We start from the raw sequence: 17,224 nt of genomic DNA, 5'->3' as shown, positions 1-17,224 counted from the left end.
TTGGAAGTATACACCTGTAAGAAGTTTAATAGCCAACAAATGTTTACAGGCAACTGCCCATTTGTGCAGGGGTTATGTTCCGAGGCACCACATGTATAAATGAAAACACATATATTGGGAAACACCATGGAAAAAGCCTGCAGACACCCTCTAAACCTCTGGAAACCCTTGGAAAACTCTTTTAACAGCTCCACCAAACTCCACCACAATTGCTCCCTCCAAACCTCCTAGCTCAAACTCCAGCTCTGCACAGGCCTAAAAAGGTCAGTGCAAAGGCTCCTGGGATTGCACTTGCAAAGGCTCGTGGGCGGGGGTGTTGCTAAATGCTATTTTTGCACCATTTTTGCTGTCCCCGCAATCTTCTCGGGCCATTTTTGCCCCTTTTCATGCCACGTCCAGGTTTGTCGCAATATGCAAGGTTGCACGTGCCTCAAACACATGTAAATGGAGAGTTGCTTGTACTTAAATATTTAAATATAATTAATAGGTTTGGGGGGTTGGTTTTTGTTTTTTTTAGAATGAACTTTATTTAGCAAATTAGTGATACTAGCAAAGCCAGGCTGGTATATATGCTAGTTTAAGCTACTTCTAGGATGATCCCTGTTTGTTAACTAGAGCTGCAATCCCTATACGCACTTACCTAGGTGTGAGTCCTGCGAGCTCAAGGAAACATAATCCTGAGCTGACATGCTTGGGATTTGCACTGTAAATCCTTATTTATGTGGGGCTGAGAGCAGGACCTGGGCGCAGCAAGGACTCTCCCCTCCTGCAGTTTCTAGCAAATGGTATTCAGAAGCACTGCTTTCTCCAAAAGTGGAGACAAGAGGTATCTTTTGACTGAACCCAGGCTTCTTTCAGAGGTGGGATCAGGAAGGAGGGCAAGGTGCCTGAAACTGATGAATTCAACCACCCCCAGGTTTCCTGAAGTCTCTCTCTCTCTCTCTCTCTCTCTCTCTCTCTCCTTCCCCCTAAAGGGACAGAGCCTGAGAATATGAAGTTCAGTCAACTCCAAGGACACCAGAACTGGAGTGAGCCAAGGCAGAGGCAAGCACTTGCCCTCCAATACCTACGCAACATAGGTGATTAGGGATATGGGGCGGAAGATTTTTCACAAGGGATGGGGGACGATTCCGAAATCCAAAATGTTCCGTTCTTCTATTTTTCCATGCAAAACGTTCCCCCCCCCCATTTCATAAGTCCAGTGAGGAAAGATTGCAGCTTTTGGAACTTTCTGATTTAGAGAAAAGGCAAGTAACATGGTAGAAATGTTTAAAATTATGCATGGCATGAAGAAAGTGGATAGAGAAAAGTCTTCTCTGCCTCTTTCAAAGCACTAGAACATCCAATGCAGCTGGAAGATTCAGTACAGATTTAAAAAAATGACTTTCTTCATGCAGCGCATAGTTAACCTATGGAACTCATTCCCATGGGAGGCAGGGATGGCTACCAACCTGGGTGGCTTTAAAAGATCAGACAAATTCATGGAGAATAAGGCTAACAATGGCTACTAACCATGATGGCTAGGCTCTGCCTTCCTAAGTCTGAAGCAGTAATGCTTCTGAATACCAGCTACTGGGAACTACGGGAGGTGAAAATGCTCTTCTGCTTGGGTCCAGTTTGTGGGTTTCTCACAGGCATCTGGTTGGCCACTGTGAGAACAGGATACCAGACCAGATGGGCCACCAGCCTGATCCAGAAGGCTCTTCTCATGCTCTTGCATTCTTAACAGCTACAACCAGGGTATTTGGCAAGCTTAGCAGTTTCAATGTTTTCTGGGTTTGCTTACTGAAAACAAGCAAACAAGCTATGCTCAATCACTTCTCTAAGCCTTAAGAGTCTTCACCAACCTGTTTCCTTCAAATTATTTTGGACAGCATTGTGGACTACACTTGCTGAGGCTGATAGGAATTAATAGTCCAAAACATCTGGAGAATGCTACGTTGGCTCTAAAGCGATGCTCTTCAGCCTTGGGTTCCCAGATGTTCAACTACAACTCCCATAATCCCTGATCACTGGTTAAATCACCTGGGGATGATGGAGCCTGTTGTCCAGCTACTGGGGACCCAAAGTTTGAAGAACACTGGTCTAGAGAACCAGCAAATCACCCTCTCAAAATATCCTGATTTGCACAGGACAATCTCCTAGTTCAACTTTTTTCTAGAAAGCAGTTAAGGCAGTGATGCCAAACTTGGCCCTCCAGCTGTTTTGGAACTACAACTCCCACCATCCCTAGTTAACAGGACCAGTGGTCGGGGTGATGGGAATTGTAGTCCCAAAACAGCTGGTGGGCCAAGTTTGGCCATCACTGAGTTAAGGGGATGAGATTTCTTGCAGACCCCCCTCTCACTAGGCTAATCCAAGCCAGGTCACTGTTTTCTTCCCTACACCCACAAACAATGGTCTCTACTCAGAGTAAAGCCACTGAAATTGATGAACCTAATTTAATCATGTCTGTTAACTTCAATGGGTGTACTCTGAGTAGGACTAGCATAGGATATATGGTAATACCATGTGCCCAAATTCGGGCATTACAACTCAGATGCTGGCTAGTTTATCGGTAGCTCGGCAGCAATGGAAGAGGAACCGTGTGAGAACTTTTGATCCTTCACATTAAACTGTAATTTGTCTTTAATTGTGGTAATTGGGAATCTCAGGCTCAGGGGCCCTATAGGCTCCTGGATTCCCCCAGGAGGGATTCTTTAACAGCTGACAAGATTGGTGGGAGCGGAGGAAGAACCCAGTTAGAGAAAGAAGAATTTGTTGCAGCTTGAAGACAAACCCATTTATTATGACATAAGTCACTGTCTCTCAGCCTAACCAACCTCACAGGGTTGTTTGTGAGGATAACTGGGGAGGACGAAAACTATGTACACCACCTTGAGCTCCTTGAGGGAAAAGGTGGCATTTAAAATGTAATAAATAAATAAGCCAGAATCAAGCAATTTGATAACTCCCCAGATGTTGTAAATTTCTACTGCCATTAGCGGCAGCCAGCCTGGCCAATGGTGAAGGATGATGGGAGTCGTAGTCCAGCAACATCTGCAAGGCTGGAGGTTGCTCACCCCTGTTCCTAAATGGGTGAAAGGCTTTATACTGACATGCATGCCGAGAAGGAATCGCTTTTACCAGGTGACTTCCTGCCAGGCCTTCAAAAAACCAGAAAAGAGGCACTACACCCGAAAATTAGCAGTTAGTGAGCTCACACAGTGCATATTATGTCCTCACACACCAAGATTTGTGTAGAAAATGAGCAACTATGCACACAGAGAAGACATCTACTTAACAAATGGCAATAACAGTAATGAAAATAAGAATGGGAAAACTTTTTCAGCCCAAGGGCCACATTCTGTTCTGTGAAACATTCTGAGGGCCACATCTCAGGGCTTGGCAGAGCAAGAGGCAAAAGTGGACGGAACAACAAATGTAAATTCTACCTCTGTGCCGTGGGATAGTTTCTACACACAAACACCCTTCTCCAGCCCCCATGCAGGCAGCCAAGAGGCACTACCAGAGCTCAAGGACACATTCCAGCCAGGCCAAAACACTCAGGGTGTGACACAGAGACAGTGGGGCTCAGGAGAGAGGCAAAGTTCCAAGAACTTGGCAGAGATGTCTGGTAGGCTACAGCTGGCCTCTAAGGATGAGGTTCCCTAGAGTAAAAAGAGCTTCCCTTTGATGTAAAAAGAACCACAATGCATCAGATTGAGGCTCCCCCTGGTCTAGCATCAGGCTGCTCATGGTAGCTAACCAAACAGCCCTCAGGGAAGCCCACAAAGAGGGCTTGAAGCTAAGGTTGGTTGTTGGCATACATCTGTCTTGAGAGCCAATGGAGTGTGCCTCCAGGGGTGAAGTCAAACCTCTGTGTTAGCAGCGCTGAAGTGACCTCCCCTGGGTGCAAGCCTGGGGGGGGTGTATGGAGGTCCTGGACTACCCTAATGCCCTTTTGGCCTCACTGATGTGATTCAGAGGAAAGCAGAGCAATATGTTTGGCACCAGCTTGCATGCAGGAGTTGCCAGAAGGAGGCGCACAAGGCACTACCCAACCATCTTAGGGACTCCACTGTGGATTTGTGTAGGGTTTACTTTACTTTCTTCTCCCAAAGATATCCTGCAAAGCAGTGGAGGTTTAGGATCAGAGATTTCCTTCTCCTAAATAGACTACCATCCCAGATTGACAAGGCCCTTCTGTCCCTATTAAAGCTACAATTTGCATCCCTCTGCCTGTCCACCAGCAACTGGAATTCAGAGCTATGTCATCTCTCAACACCGGTGGTTGGTTTCATTTATTCCCTTTATAAACCTCTTACTATACTACCTGAAAGTTCTTGAAGCAGCTTACAACAGATTGATTCCTATTATGGATATGACATTATAGTTCACAAACAGCCCATGTGCTGCTTTATGAAAGATTATGGTCAACTACTTCCATCACCCCCAGCTGGCACAGCCAATGCTCAGGCATGATGGGAGTTGTAGTCAACACAGAACAGTAAAAACGTAGGCATCTGACTTATGCCAAGTCAGAGCACTGGTCTATCTAACTCCGCACTGTCTACACATCGACTGGAAGCAGCTCTCCAGGGTTTCAGGCACAGATCTCTCCCAGCCCTACCTGGGGATTGAACCTAGGATCTTCAACACTGAAGGCAGATGCTCTACCGCTGACCTACGGGCCTTCTGCCAAAATTAGTCCAGCAACAGCTGGATGGCACCATGTTGGCTACTGCCGGCATGTCCTGTTTCAGCCTTCTCCAACCAAGTGTCCTCCAGAAGCAGCTGGACTCCCAACATCATCCCTGACCATTGTGCCTGTTGGCTGGGAGGCTGATGGGAACTGGAATCGAGGAACACCTAGAAGGCCACAGCTTACTCAATCCCTCTTCTAAGACGGCAATGCCAGGGATCGAACATGGAATCCTTGCCATGCAACAGGTGTGCTCTGTCACTGAGCTCTCTCAAGAGGTGTGCAACAAGTGGGTTTTGCATACCTGTTTGGCAGGAGGCTGAAGAGGAATTATGGAGATGGCTAAATGCAGACAGAAGTGGCAGAGAGGAAACTTCCCCCCCAATACAGCCCCTCTTAATATTATTTTACATATGCAAGGAAAAGATTACAAGGCCAACCTGTTTTCCTTGCTCCATGTGTGTAGGAGGCATGCAGGTATTATAAATGAGTTTCCCCAGAGCTGGGAGGGGCCCGGAGAAAACGTAAGCTCCCCACCATTTTTGCCTATCCTAAGGGGGGGGGGGCAGAGTCTAGACTAAGCCATGCCCCCTTCCTTCTTCACACATTATGGAGCAACAGATACCTACCTACTTCCTCTTCAGGAAGGCCACAGAATCACAACATGGGATTTCTCTCCCATTGCTTTTGAATTATTTTTTTTTTTTGGGGGGGGGGAGAAGCCAATACTTCTTTACTTTACTCTGACCCTAATTAGGTGTAAAGAGCACACACCTCCTTCCCCACTTACACCCCCAAAGTCCACTTCTGATTTCTTCACCACCACCAGTTTAGAAAAGTGGCACACAAGATCAAGCAGAAGGAGGGGAACTGACCTCCCTTCACCTCCTCCCTCCATTATGCGTCAAAGGGCACTCATCCCAACACATATTCCCCCCACCCTTTTTGGAAAGGGGAAAACAAAAGGTCAAATGGGGAGAAAATGAGGCAACTGTCCCCTTCCATCCACTTCCTTGCCCCTTCCCTGTCAGGGTTGAAGGGCATCCACCCCTATGGAGGACAGATGAGCCCACTAGGAATTACTCCCCCACCCTTAAAAATAAACAGATTGGAAGAGGCAATGCTCAAGCAGATGAAGAAGGGGGCAACTGGCATCCCCCCCCCTGCAATTCCTCTTCCAGCCCCTACTATTATGGAGAAAGGAAACCCAATTTCCCCTTCTTCTCAAAAGCACAAGTTACTACCAATTATCCCTCATTGTTTGAAACTGAAATTAGGGTGTGTGCCAGAAGCTCAAGCAGGGAAGCAGAAGGAGAAGGGAGCATCTAACCTCCCTCTCATCATAGTGCAAAGGGCTCCCACCTCCCCCATTATTGGGGGTGGGGGTATAAATAGACACTCCTTTTAGTCAGTGTTCAAAACTCCCATTGTTCTAGGAGCATTTTGCGACAGGGAATTTCATTAGCAGGAGCAGTTTCTGAGCTCTGGGCGCAGTACTGCGCCTAAGATTTCAGATTAAAACCGCAGAGTGGAAGGAAAGGAGGACCTTTTTCTGCCTCCCCACTTCCAGCTACTCTCTGAAGACTGGAGAATAGACTCTCTTAAGAATATTAGGGGGGTGGGCAGGGGAAGGACTAGACCATGTGAAAAATCAACATAATATTTTAGCTGCAGTTCATTCATTTCCAGCTTTGCATTCTTGTTATATAAAAAAGCATGCCTATACATTCCATTGTTGTGCCCATAACCTAGGTTTAAGGTGCCATTTAGCTCTTAGTTTTCATATCTCAGTTTCGAACCCTGCTTTTAGTCATAGTTGCCCTAGCCTTTTCTTTTCTTTTCTTTGCTTAATGGGGAGGGACAGCAAATGGGCAGCAAATAGCCCCCTACCCTACCCCCCCAAAAAATGGGCAGAAAGCACCCACATCCTACTACTCCTGGGAGAAAAACAGACACTCCTTTTTGCCATTCCTCCCTTAACCTTAAAAGGGGGGGGGACATAAAGAGTGGGCAACTACTAGCCCTCCTTGCCCCCATTTATAGGGCGAAAGACACCCCCTCCTCCAACCCATGGAAACATTCCTTTTAGACATTCCTCCCCTACCTTTTTAATTGGGGGGGGGCTATAAAAAGCGGGAACGAACCCCTTCACATTATAGGGTTTTATAAGGCAGCTGCCCCTATCTCCCCCCTAATTAAAGGGCAAAAGGGCACTGACCTCCTGCAATCCCTGAGATTGGGGGGTGGGGCTCAGAAAATCCCACTACAGGGATTTTTCCCCTTCACGGGAGGAGCGGGAATGAAAGAAGGTGAGGTGGCAAATGCACTCCCTCCCCTCCCCCTCCGCCCAGTTATGGGGCAAAGGCCACCCACCACCTGCTCCTTCCTCACTGAGGGCACAGGGACCCCTCTATTTGGGGGGTGCCCCCTTGCTTTTGAAAGAGGGAGGGCAGCAGGGGCAGGCCCTGCGACTGTCCTGCCCCTTCCCCATCCTCCCCTCACAAGTGTCCTTGTGGGGAGGGGGTCCCGGGGCGCCTCCCTCCTCCGACCCCCCCGCTTACCTGCCCAGGTTGCTCTCCTTGCTCGGAGGAGGCCATGTTTCCAGACCCGGCTAATCGATCCTCGGATGCCATGGATTCTGAAGAGGGAAGGCGGCCGATGGAGGCGGAAGCAGCCGAGCTCCGAGTTGCCGATCGACGAGGGAGAAGCCGCTCGCTCCTTGCGAAATTTGCAGGGGGGTTAATTTAAACCAGACGGCGGCAAGGAGGGGATAAGGGCTCGTTTGGTGGTTAGCGCGATCCTGAGCATGTCTGCTTAGAAATGCACAAGCTGCCTTATGCTGAATCTGCAGCTCTGGCCCATCTGCACTTTGGTGTTGCCTGCACTGGCTGGCAGGGGCTCTCCAGGGTTTCAGGCAGGAGGCATCCCCTACTGCTCCTGGGGATTGAACCTGGGGAGCTTCTGCGGGGAAAGCAGGTGCTCCACCGGCCCTTCCCTTAAAACAGTGGTTCTCAAACCTTTTTCCCCCTTCCAGGCACACTTTCGGAATAAAAAATTGTTCGCGCCACACAGGGTTTTTAATTGATAAGAAATACACTGGAAAACAAAAAGAAACAACCCCCAGCAGTGCTTGATTTATAACATAGAGCACAACTAGTTTAGAATATGGCAATGGGAAATCCAGAAACTATAAAACAGTGCAGCTGCATAAGAACATTAATCACTGCACTGACTGGCAGCAGCTCTCCCAAGGATTCAGGCAGAGGGTCTCTCCTCCCAGACAGTCCTACCTTGGAGATGCTGAAGGTTGAACCTGGAACCTTCCACATATAAAGTAGACCCTGTACTGCTGAAAGAAGGGTCATGTGTGACCTCCCCGATATTATTAAGAGCTCAAATAGTCATGGGTGTGCGATAAAAGAATGTCTGGAAGGGAGCCCACAAAAGACCCCCTGTACAAACACAGCTATGCCTTCGTAGTTCATACTCCCTATAGTACTTCAAAACCACGGGATTTTATTTCCAGTTAAATAATTCAACTTTAGGGTTACAAAGTATCCCCGTTCCCTCTTGAAGCAAGTACAGTATTGAAGCAAGTACAGTAATTTGATAGTATGAAGCGAATATGTAAACTTATCCTTGAACTGGAGACTTCGGAGAGATGCTAGCTGAGGGAGAAATAAATTAATGGGATTTCTTGCTTTGTCACCTCAAAATAGGGATTCGTTTAATTAGATGGATGAGAACCACATTTCCCATAGTGCAAAGAGGCGGGTTTGCCGTCCAGAGGCTAGAAGGCGGAATGAATTTGGGAAGAGAACTACATTTCCCAGGCTGCATCAGCAAAGCGAGCTCTGCTCCGATTGGTTGCCTGCAAAGAGCGGTCTGAGACTTTCTCTATCTAACAGCCTTCTTTATAGCAGAGCCGAACACAAGCAAAGCGATGGCGGCTGGTTCCAGGCTTCCCCAGTTGAAGCAATGTCTCATCAGGCAGAATGGCCAACAGGAGCAGCACGGGGTGGCGGCCTCCTGCCTCCGGGAGCTGCGAAGCAAAGGTAAGCGGTTTTTCCCCTCTCCCCTCCTCTTTTTACAGAGGCATAGATTCCACAGGTGAAGCTTCCCATATCAGTTTCCCTGGGTATTGACAGCTGCACCGGTTGAATTTCGGTCTGGGATGCATCTTTAAAAGAGGATCTTACCCAGGGCGGTGGGGCGGTGGAAGCCCGGGAGAACAGCAGTAGCTTTAACAACAAAAAGTCAAAATAGTTTTGTGGTACCAGAAAGACTAATGAATTTATTGTGGAATAAGTTTTCCTGGATCAGTGTCTGCTTCATCAGATGCATAAACTATTATCCAAAGTTGACAAGAATGTCTTCTCTCTCTCTCTCTCTCTCTCTCTCTCTCTCTCTCACTCTCACACACACACACACACACACACACACACACCACAGTTGTACTTACCTGCAGGATTACAGTTCATAAATCTAATGGACTATGCTCCACAACATCATAAATCATACATAATCATAAATTTGCTGGCCTGTCAATTGCTGTCAGTTTTGCCACCCCTCTGGTTTTATTTTTTTCCAACCAGGTTTCAATAAAACATATTTTTTTTAGATTATGTAATACAGTGGTACCTCAGGTTAAGTACTTAATTCGTTCCGGAGGTCCATTCTTAACCTGAAACTGTTCTTAACCTGAAGCACTATTTCTGGGTTAGCGGAGTCTGTAACCTGAAGTGTATGTAACCCGAGGCACCACTGTAATAGTAAAACAGTATACCAGATATGAATTAGAATCCTAAATCCCGATATTTCCTTTCTTTTCCTTCTGACTTGCAAATAAAATGAGATAGCAGTTTTAAATATATAACTCCAAACTGGTTTGGGTAAGTGATGAACTGAAGAGGAGCAGATACCACTACGATTGTCCATAACTGGGGTCTCAGTATGGAATCATGGTGCCCTCAGACAGCCCAGCTGATAGCTTCCAAAGTTCCCTGGCCCTCAAATTTTAGAGGGTTAGTTTTGCCTTTTCTTTGTGGTTGTTTGGGGGCGGGGGTACCTGTTACTTGTGGGGGTGTTGTTTCCTTCTTTTTCTATGTTTCATCTGTTTTTGGTAGGAGGTTTTGCCTGTAGAAGGGAGGTTATGAGCATTAATAATTTTTCTTCTGTGAAATGGGTATTTTTTGTGATGCCCACAAATGTACCCCAAGGCCCAAAGAGAGGGGTTGGGAGGCTCTGGACTCCCAAGGCAGTCTCATTTGGAATACCGTGGGCCGTTCCGGCCACCCCTTCTGAAAAAATTAATAGTGTCAAGGAAATAGTGTGAAAGGTGCAGAAAAGCAGGGGCAGCCCACTCATGAGACAAAGTGAGACAACCGCCTCTGGCAGCAGGATCCAGAGGGGAATACATTGCCTGCTTCTGCTGTCAGTGTCCGTGACAGCAGCATGCAGTGCATTGTGCATTCCCCTCTGGATCCTGCTACTCGAGGAGGGCAGATCTGCTGCCTCTTTGGCACACACACCCCAGCTCAAAATGTTGCCTCTACAGTAGCTTCTTGGTGAACAGGAGGTGCTACTGGTCTCCTCCTCCCTTTGTTCCCAATTTAGAACTTTATTTCTCCCTTGTTCACCATGTAGATCTTCACTCACCCCTTCCTCGTTGGCTGGAGAGGCATCATTTTGTGGTTTGCCTCAGATGTCAACAAGTCTTGGGCTGGCTATGGGGGAAAAGCCAACCAAAATGAGGTTGGAGCACTTTCCCTATGAAGAGGGTCTAAAGATTTTGGGGTGTGTGTTAATGTACTGATTGTTTGATTTTCAAGAATGCAATATCTATAAGGAAACAAGAATTAAACTCTCTAGGGAGTGGGCCCAGCCAGACAACGCAAGCAACCCATCTGGTCACTTGGGACATGTTAATGAAGGAGGACACAAACTGGATAGATGGGCTAATTATTCCTTGCAGTGTCAGAGAGGAGCATAAGTCTTGTGACCTGGTGCTGTGCAGAGACAGGTGTGCCTAATCCCACTGAAATGTGAAGCACGCCTAACTGCATAGAATCAAGGCACTGGAATCTTGTTGCAAGGGGTTCCACAGTGCAGCGTTTGGACTGTGCAGCGAAGCCACTTGAAGAAACAAAATTGATTGGGGAGGGCAGAATGCAATAAAGCCTGGGTGTTCGGAAAGAGGAGCTTATGATAAGAAAAGGCAGTGGACCATCAAAAGGAAGTAAAAAAAGTAAGGTGACCTATTTGAGTGTCTTATGATTAAGGGGTGTGGACAAAACTCTTGGTAAAGCTCAATTGCATTAAAGAATTCTAATCTCCATTGGTGAGGAGGGAAGCTGTTGCTGAACCTGTGTTACTTGCGGCTCCCAGGCATTTAGAATTGCCCTGGAGCCTTCTAATACAGAATTGTGCACTGCAAATTACACACAGCTGACCTGCAAGCTTTTGTGGTGAAAGCTCTCATTCCTGCGTAGCCCTGGGCAAGGAAGGCCACAGAAGTTACTTGACCTCACCCCCTATGTTTCCCCCCCCCATCTGCATTAGTCACTTGTGCCATATCTCAATTAGTGGCTCCCAATCAGTGGATCGCTTAACGATTTCTCTGCCTGTTATAGCAATTGCAATGGCACTGTGCTAGATGCCATATGATTTTTAATTGTATTTTTATTACTGCTTTTACTTCTGATACTGTTTATTGTATTACAATAAAAGCAGCAATAAAAATACAATTTAAAACCAATTTGATGTGGCCATTTCCTGTCTTCAAATGCAGATCCACAGGCACACAAACCACCTGAATGAAACTCATAGACTACCGCTGGTCCGCCGTTTTGGAACCCCTGGTCTAAATGGAAAATAACAGACTCTCAGTTTACAAAGGTTTCCCTTCGTTCACCTGGATTCACTGGTTGTTCGCCCTTGGAGTGTAGTTATTTACAAAGAACCTTTTAGCATTGTACAATTTGGCAAGAGGATACCTGCAATACTTTTCATAATAAATTTGATGTGAGATAAATAATTGTATTTTCCTATTCCTGGTTTTATTGTTAATGCTAGAGGGGAGAGAAAAGGGCAAACACGTGTTTGTATAAATAAAGATAAATACACTTTCCACAGAAACTGTTGTATGCCATTGGGGCCAAGACTTTCTGCACTGTTGTGGTGACTCTTTAGGAACATGGGAATTTCTGCACTGACCTGCAGCAGCTCCCTAGGGTTGCCAGGTGACATCCCAAGCCTTACCTGGAGACGCCAGGGATTGAACCAGGGACCTTCTGCATGCAATAATAATAATAATAATAATAATAATAATAATAATAATAATAATAATATTTATACCACCAAGCTATATGGACGCTTCCCCTTTCCACAGCCTGTGACCTCCTAGCAATTGACAAGGCCTCAGAGCCCATCACACTGGTGTTGGCTGAGGATGGCACCATTGTGGATGACGAGGACTATTTTTTGTGTCTGCCGCCAAACACCAAGTTTGTGGCACTGGCAAAGGGCGAGAAGTGGTCCACCAGCAGCATAGGTAAGTGGAAGAGTTGAAGCTCTATAGGATATGGATGCTGTGTCTAGGGGCAAATGAGGTCCTGGGCAAGAAGCACCTTTGTTTCTGCTGCCAGCACTACCACCACCCCCTTTAGGGTCTTCAACTTTTTAGAACAGGTAACGACCAATTTGCACGCGCCCAATTGACATACGACCGCAATTGCGCATATCGCCGCACCCCAGAAGTGGCTGGAAAAGGTGTTGTGGGTGGAGGCGGAGCGGGTTTATGCCTGGGGGTCTGGAGCACAACTCCCACACAAAGCAGTCGTTGCCTTACCTTATTGTTGCACTTGCAGAGCATCACATGCTTTTGGTGCACATTTTACACCTGCCATATAAGGCATTAATTTACCTAGAGCAGGGATAGCCAACATGGTACCTTCCCGATGTTGCTGGACCACAGCTACCATCATCCCTGACCTGTGGCCAAGCTGGCTGAGGTGGATGGGACTTGTAGTCCAGCAACATCTGGAGGGGCACCAGTTTCCCACTCCTGTTCCATGCTCTTAGCACTAGAGCTCTTGAACATCCAATGAAGCTGAGCGCTGGAAGATTCAGGACAGATAGAAGAAAGGACTTCTCTATGCAGCGCAGTTAACCTATGGGACTCATTTCCACAGGAGGCAGTGATGACCATCAACTTGGATGGCATTAAAAAAGGATTGGACAAATTCACAGAGGGCAAAGTTGCTACTAGGCACAATGCTTATGCTGTGCCCTCCGCAGCTGGAGGCAGAAATATTTCTGAATACCAGTTGCAGGAAGCCACAGGAGGGGAGAGTGTTCTTGTGCTCGAGTCCTGCTTGTGGGTTTCCCACAGGCATCTGGTTGGCCAGGGATGATGCTGGACTAGGTAGGCCACTGGCCTAGCCCAGCACAGCTCTTCTTATGCTCTTATGTTCTTTTAACCCTGATTAACTTTGGCTTAGGGGATTCAGGTGGTGCTGTGGGTTCAACCACAGAGCCTAGGGCTTGCCGATCAGAAGGTCGGCAGTTCGAATCCCTGCAACGGAGTGAGCTCCTGTTGCTCGGTCCCTGCTCCTGCCAACCTAGCAGTTTGAAAGCACATCAAAGTGCAAGTAGATAAATAGGTACCGCTCCAGCGGGAAGGTAAATGGCGTTTCCGTGCGCTGCTCTGGTTCGCCAGAAGCGGCTTAGTCATGCTGGCCACATGACCTGGAAGCTGTACACCGGCTCCCTCGGCCAATAAAGCGAGATGAGCGCCGCAACCCCAGAGTCGGTCACAACTGGACCTAATGGTCAGGGGGTCCCTTTACCTTTAACTTAGGCTTAGCTCAGTGTGGCAGTAAAAAGGACCAGGGAGGAGAACAGTGGCTGCAAGTTCCTCTCCAGGAGTCCCCACATTTGCACGGCATCCCTATAGTGTTATCACATACAGCGTTATGTGAACAAGCTGATTACTTTGTGAATTTTGGCATAAACCTGCTCAATAAGCTGTACCTTTGCACTTATAACTGTGGCTCTTTTTCAGATGGGGGCACAGCTTGGCTCAAGGAAGACGTCACAGACGTTGACAGAGTGGACGGTGGTGGTGGAGGAGAGAAGTGGAGACAACTGGCCAGACAACTGAAGGACGACCTCTCCACCATCATCTTGATGTCGGAGGAAGACCTCCAGGTAAAGGAAGGGCCATGTGCCTTTGGCAACAGGGTGGGGGGAGTGAGGATCCCTCACCTTTGCTGTAAGAGGATGGACCTTGTCTTATTCTAGGTGCTCATCGATGTGCCATGCTCTGACCTGGCCCAAGAGCTTTCTGAGAACCAGCCCAAGATCCAGACTCTGCAAGACACCCTTCAGCAGGTGCTGGACAGGCGGGAAGAGGAACGGCAATCCCGGCAGCTTCTGGAACTCTACCTGCAAGCGTTGAAAAACGAGGACCACATTGTACCTAAAGCAGAAGGTAATGAGGCTGTTGGCTGAGGCTCGTTTCTCAACAAACCATGCCAGAGTGAAGAAAGAGGGGCAATATGATGGTCCCTTTACCTTTATGAATTATTTTAATCATCATTACCTAGAGCCAGGATCAGAGGAAACTGCCATGGACGAAACAGACGTGGTTGACGCTGGGAGCAGCAACAGCAGCAGCAGCAGAGGTGCTGGTAACAGGGTCCCACTCAGCAGCCATGTTCGGACCACACTTAAAGAGAAGTCTGCCCTGGAACTTGGCCTGGCAAGTCAGGACTTAGAGGTGAGTCCACACAGAGTTCTTTCCCTTTGTTGTGCCTGGATTCCAAATTGAATAAAATCTCCAGGGAAAGAGAAAGGGCAGGATAAAGCATTTGGGAACTAATGTAAAAAGGTAAAGGAACCCCTGCCCGTACGGGCCAGTCTTGCCAGACTCTAGGGTTGTGCGCTCATCTCACTCTATAGGCCGGGAGCCAGCGCTGTCCGCAGACACTTCCAGGTCACATGGCCAGCGTGACAAGCTGCATCTGGCGAGCCAGCGCAGCACACGGAACACAGTTTACCTTCCCGCTGGTAAGCGGTCCCTCTTTATCTACTTGCACCCAGGGGTGCTTTCGAACTGCTAGGTTGGCAGGCGCTGGGACCAAACGACGGGAGCACACCCCGCTGCGGGGATCCGAACCACCGACCATGCCATCGGCAAGTCCTAGGCGCTGAGGTTTTACCCACAGCGCCACCCGCGTCCCTAGGGAACTAATGTAGTCAATATTTATTCTAAAAGAGGGTGAGGTCAGGTGAACAAACACACAGCCAGAATTGGGTTAACATCACTCTCTCCCTCTAGTCCATTTGTCTTCCAAGGTTCCAAATTCTACCTTCTCTGAGGCCCTAAGCTATTTGGAGCTGAATCTGCCACTCTTCCCGTTTTTGTTTTAACTGGATTTTCCAGTCAGCACCACATAAAGATGTTTATCCTTCTCTTCGGCTCTTAAAATGTTTTTAAGTTTAAAGCTTTTAGGCATTGATCTCCTTGTTGCTTTGAAACAAAAACAACTTGTAGTTCCCAGTGTTATTTTTGTTTGATGTGTTTATATTGTATTTTTTGATACCACTCCTTTCCTGCAATCTTACCATGAAGGATAGTATAGAAAGTCTTAAAAATTAAATTACAAATAGAACCAACACAAACAACTTCCTTGCACCAGTTCAAACCATCTATCAATCTAGGCTGCTGATGTCTAGCAAGGTCCTCTCTCATTACTGGTTCTGGGAACCTCTTTGAGAGTAGAAATGTCCAAGGATTATGCATGTAAATCATGTCCCCTGCCAGCAAGCCATGTGGCATCAAGAGAGAGCCAATCATGAATCTGACATATCTTACACAGCTTGGTCCCAAGTGATAGATTCTTCTTTCCTTTCTGTTGCAGCTGGTTTACAAGGCAAACCCAGAAGCTCTTGCTCTGACCCTGAACTGGGACAAGCCGAAGACAGAGGCCTTGCAGCAAGCCTGTGGGGAGGAACTTTCAAGGCGTCTACAGCAGGTTCACGCCCTAAACTCCTTGAGGAGCATGTCCAAGGGCAAGAAAAAGTTGCCATGGGGGGACTGGTTGAGTTCCAAACGCAAGAAATAAGGAGGCCTTGGGAGTCCAGGTTTGGACGCATTGATGAGTTTTCTGTGCCTCTACAAACTGAACACCATGTGAGCACAGAAATTCTAACCAGGACATTGTTCACTGAACTCTGCATCATTCTGCGTGGAGAAAAAGTCTTTGCATTTCTACAAAGCACTGCAGTATACCAACTGCCAAATTAGGGGGGGGGCGAGATTATTTCGTGCACATGCTATGAGGGCCTGCTGGAATCCTTACAAAGATTGTGATATATATTTCTAGCGAGGAAAAACTAAAAAAACCTATCTCCTTTATGCTTACAGGTGGTGCTGTTAAGTTGCCACCATGATTAATTTCTGGCTTTGGCACTGGCCCAACGCCCTAGAGTTTATGGGTCCTGTTTTTTTGTGCCTGATCACCTTTTGCCTTACCTTCCTGCTTTTCGATGCTTCCTTCCTGCTAGAACATCACACTCCATTACAAATATGTACAAAACGTGCATTTTAGTGGCACGTTGCATGCTGTAGTAGAATGCAGCCAAACGTCTTGTATTCCAAAGCCACGCTTGCAAAGTGGCCCCCAACTGGTAGCTCTCCTTCTCTTGCCTCAGTGCCTGTGCCGTTTCTATGAGACTCCGTCTGTTTACATTAAGAAAACAATAATCGGACTTTCTGGGGCATTCCAGCTGAGACTATAACCTGCATAAAGTATCATGGGATGGTCACCACTCCTATTAGCAATAAATTCGACTAGTTAGCGGTTTGTTTTTTAGAAACAAAAACCCTATTTAACCCTACATTTGCCTAGTATTAAAACTTTTGTATTATTATATATGTTTCTGCCTGCTGTCTGTGCTACTGGTTTTTTAAGCTTAGGTATGTATGCCTTTGCCTACAAATCCCAACTGCTTTAGTATGTGGGCCAGCCCCCTACAAAGAAGCAGCAGATAAGATAACTTCTGAAACTGCTATACAGTTCTCATGTATGTTTTTCCTCCTCTAACACAGCAGAACAGTTTTAGCAAAAACTGTGCATGACATACATCCCTGAAATGGCCTTGGGTTTTTAATGATGAAATACAATCACGCAGATAGGAAGCTGACTTGTACAAATCAGACCGTTAGCCCAGTCTTGTTTATTTCTGAGTGGCAACAGCTCCCCAGGCTCTCAGCCCTTTAAGAGCCACCTGCCATGGATGCTTTAGCTAAAAATCCTCCGTTGGACTTCTTCCAACTCCATAATTGTATAATTCTATGAACTCCCATCAGCCCTGACCATTGGTCATGCTGGATTTGGAGTCCAGCAACATATGGAAGAGTCCAGATTTTCCCCAGCCATGATTTAAAAGGACCCCCAAGTGCAGACTTTCTTCAGCTTTGCCACAAGAGAATCTGATCAGTGGGGAGGTGGGGGAGGGAGGGCAGTTAGTACC

The 17,224-nt window shown here is 47.1% G+C and overlaps 2 protein-coding genes across 16 annotated transcripts in view; one reads left to right on the top strand and one right to left on the bottom strand.

Annotated features, from left to right (window-relative positions):
* Nucleotides 1-7,351, bottom strand: part of PEX14 (peroxisomal biogenesis factor 14) — a 140,959-nt gene extending 133,608 nt beyond the window's left edge. For all 15 annotated transcript variants that reach the window (XM_082230332.1, XM_082230328.1, XM_082230335.1 and 12 more), the window contains exon 1: nucleotides 7,246-7,351. In XM_082230332.1, coding sequence (XP_082086458.1) covers nucleotides 7,246-7,317 — 72 coding nt within the window. In that variant the 5' untranslated portion in view covers nucleotides 7,318-7,351. The remainder of the gene's footprint in view (nucleotides 1-7,245) is intronic.
* A 1,225-nt stretch (nucleotides 7,352-8,576) lies between these two features.
* DFFA (DNA fragmentation factor subunit alpha) lies at nucleotides 8,577-16,621 on the top strand. Its single transcript, XM_082230457.1, has 6 exons — nucleotides 8,577-8,739; nucleotides 12,075-12,236; nucleotides 13,749-13,894; nucleotides 13,988-14,177; nucleotides 14,293-14,465; nucleotides 15,610-16,621. Exons 1-6 carry the CDS (start codon nucleotides 8,628-8,630, stop codon nucleotides 15,811-15,813), a joined length of 987 nt encoding a protein of 328 aa, XP_082086583.1. The 5' UTR covers nucleotides 8,577-8,627; the 3' UTR covers nucleotides 15,814-16,621.
* The last annotated feature ends 603 nt before the right edge of the window (nucleotides 16,622-17,224 follow it).

The sequence above is a fragment of the Podarcis vaucheri genome (genome assembly GCF_965113315.1).
Source record: "Podarcis vaucheri genome assembly, chromosome: 7".
Classification (NCBI taxonomy): Eukaryota; Metazoa; Chordata; class Lepidosauria; order Squamata; family Lacertidae; genus Podarcis; species Podarcis vaucheri.
The sequence above is the reverse complement of the archived record's forward strand: the minus strand, read 5'-3'. Positions and strand labels throughout refer to the sequence as shown.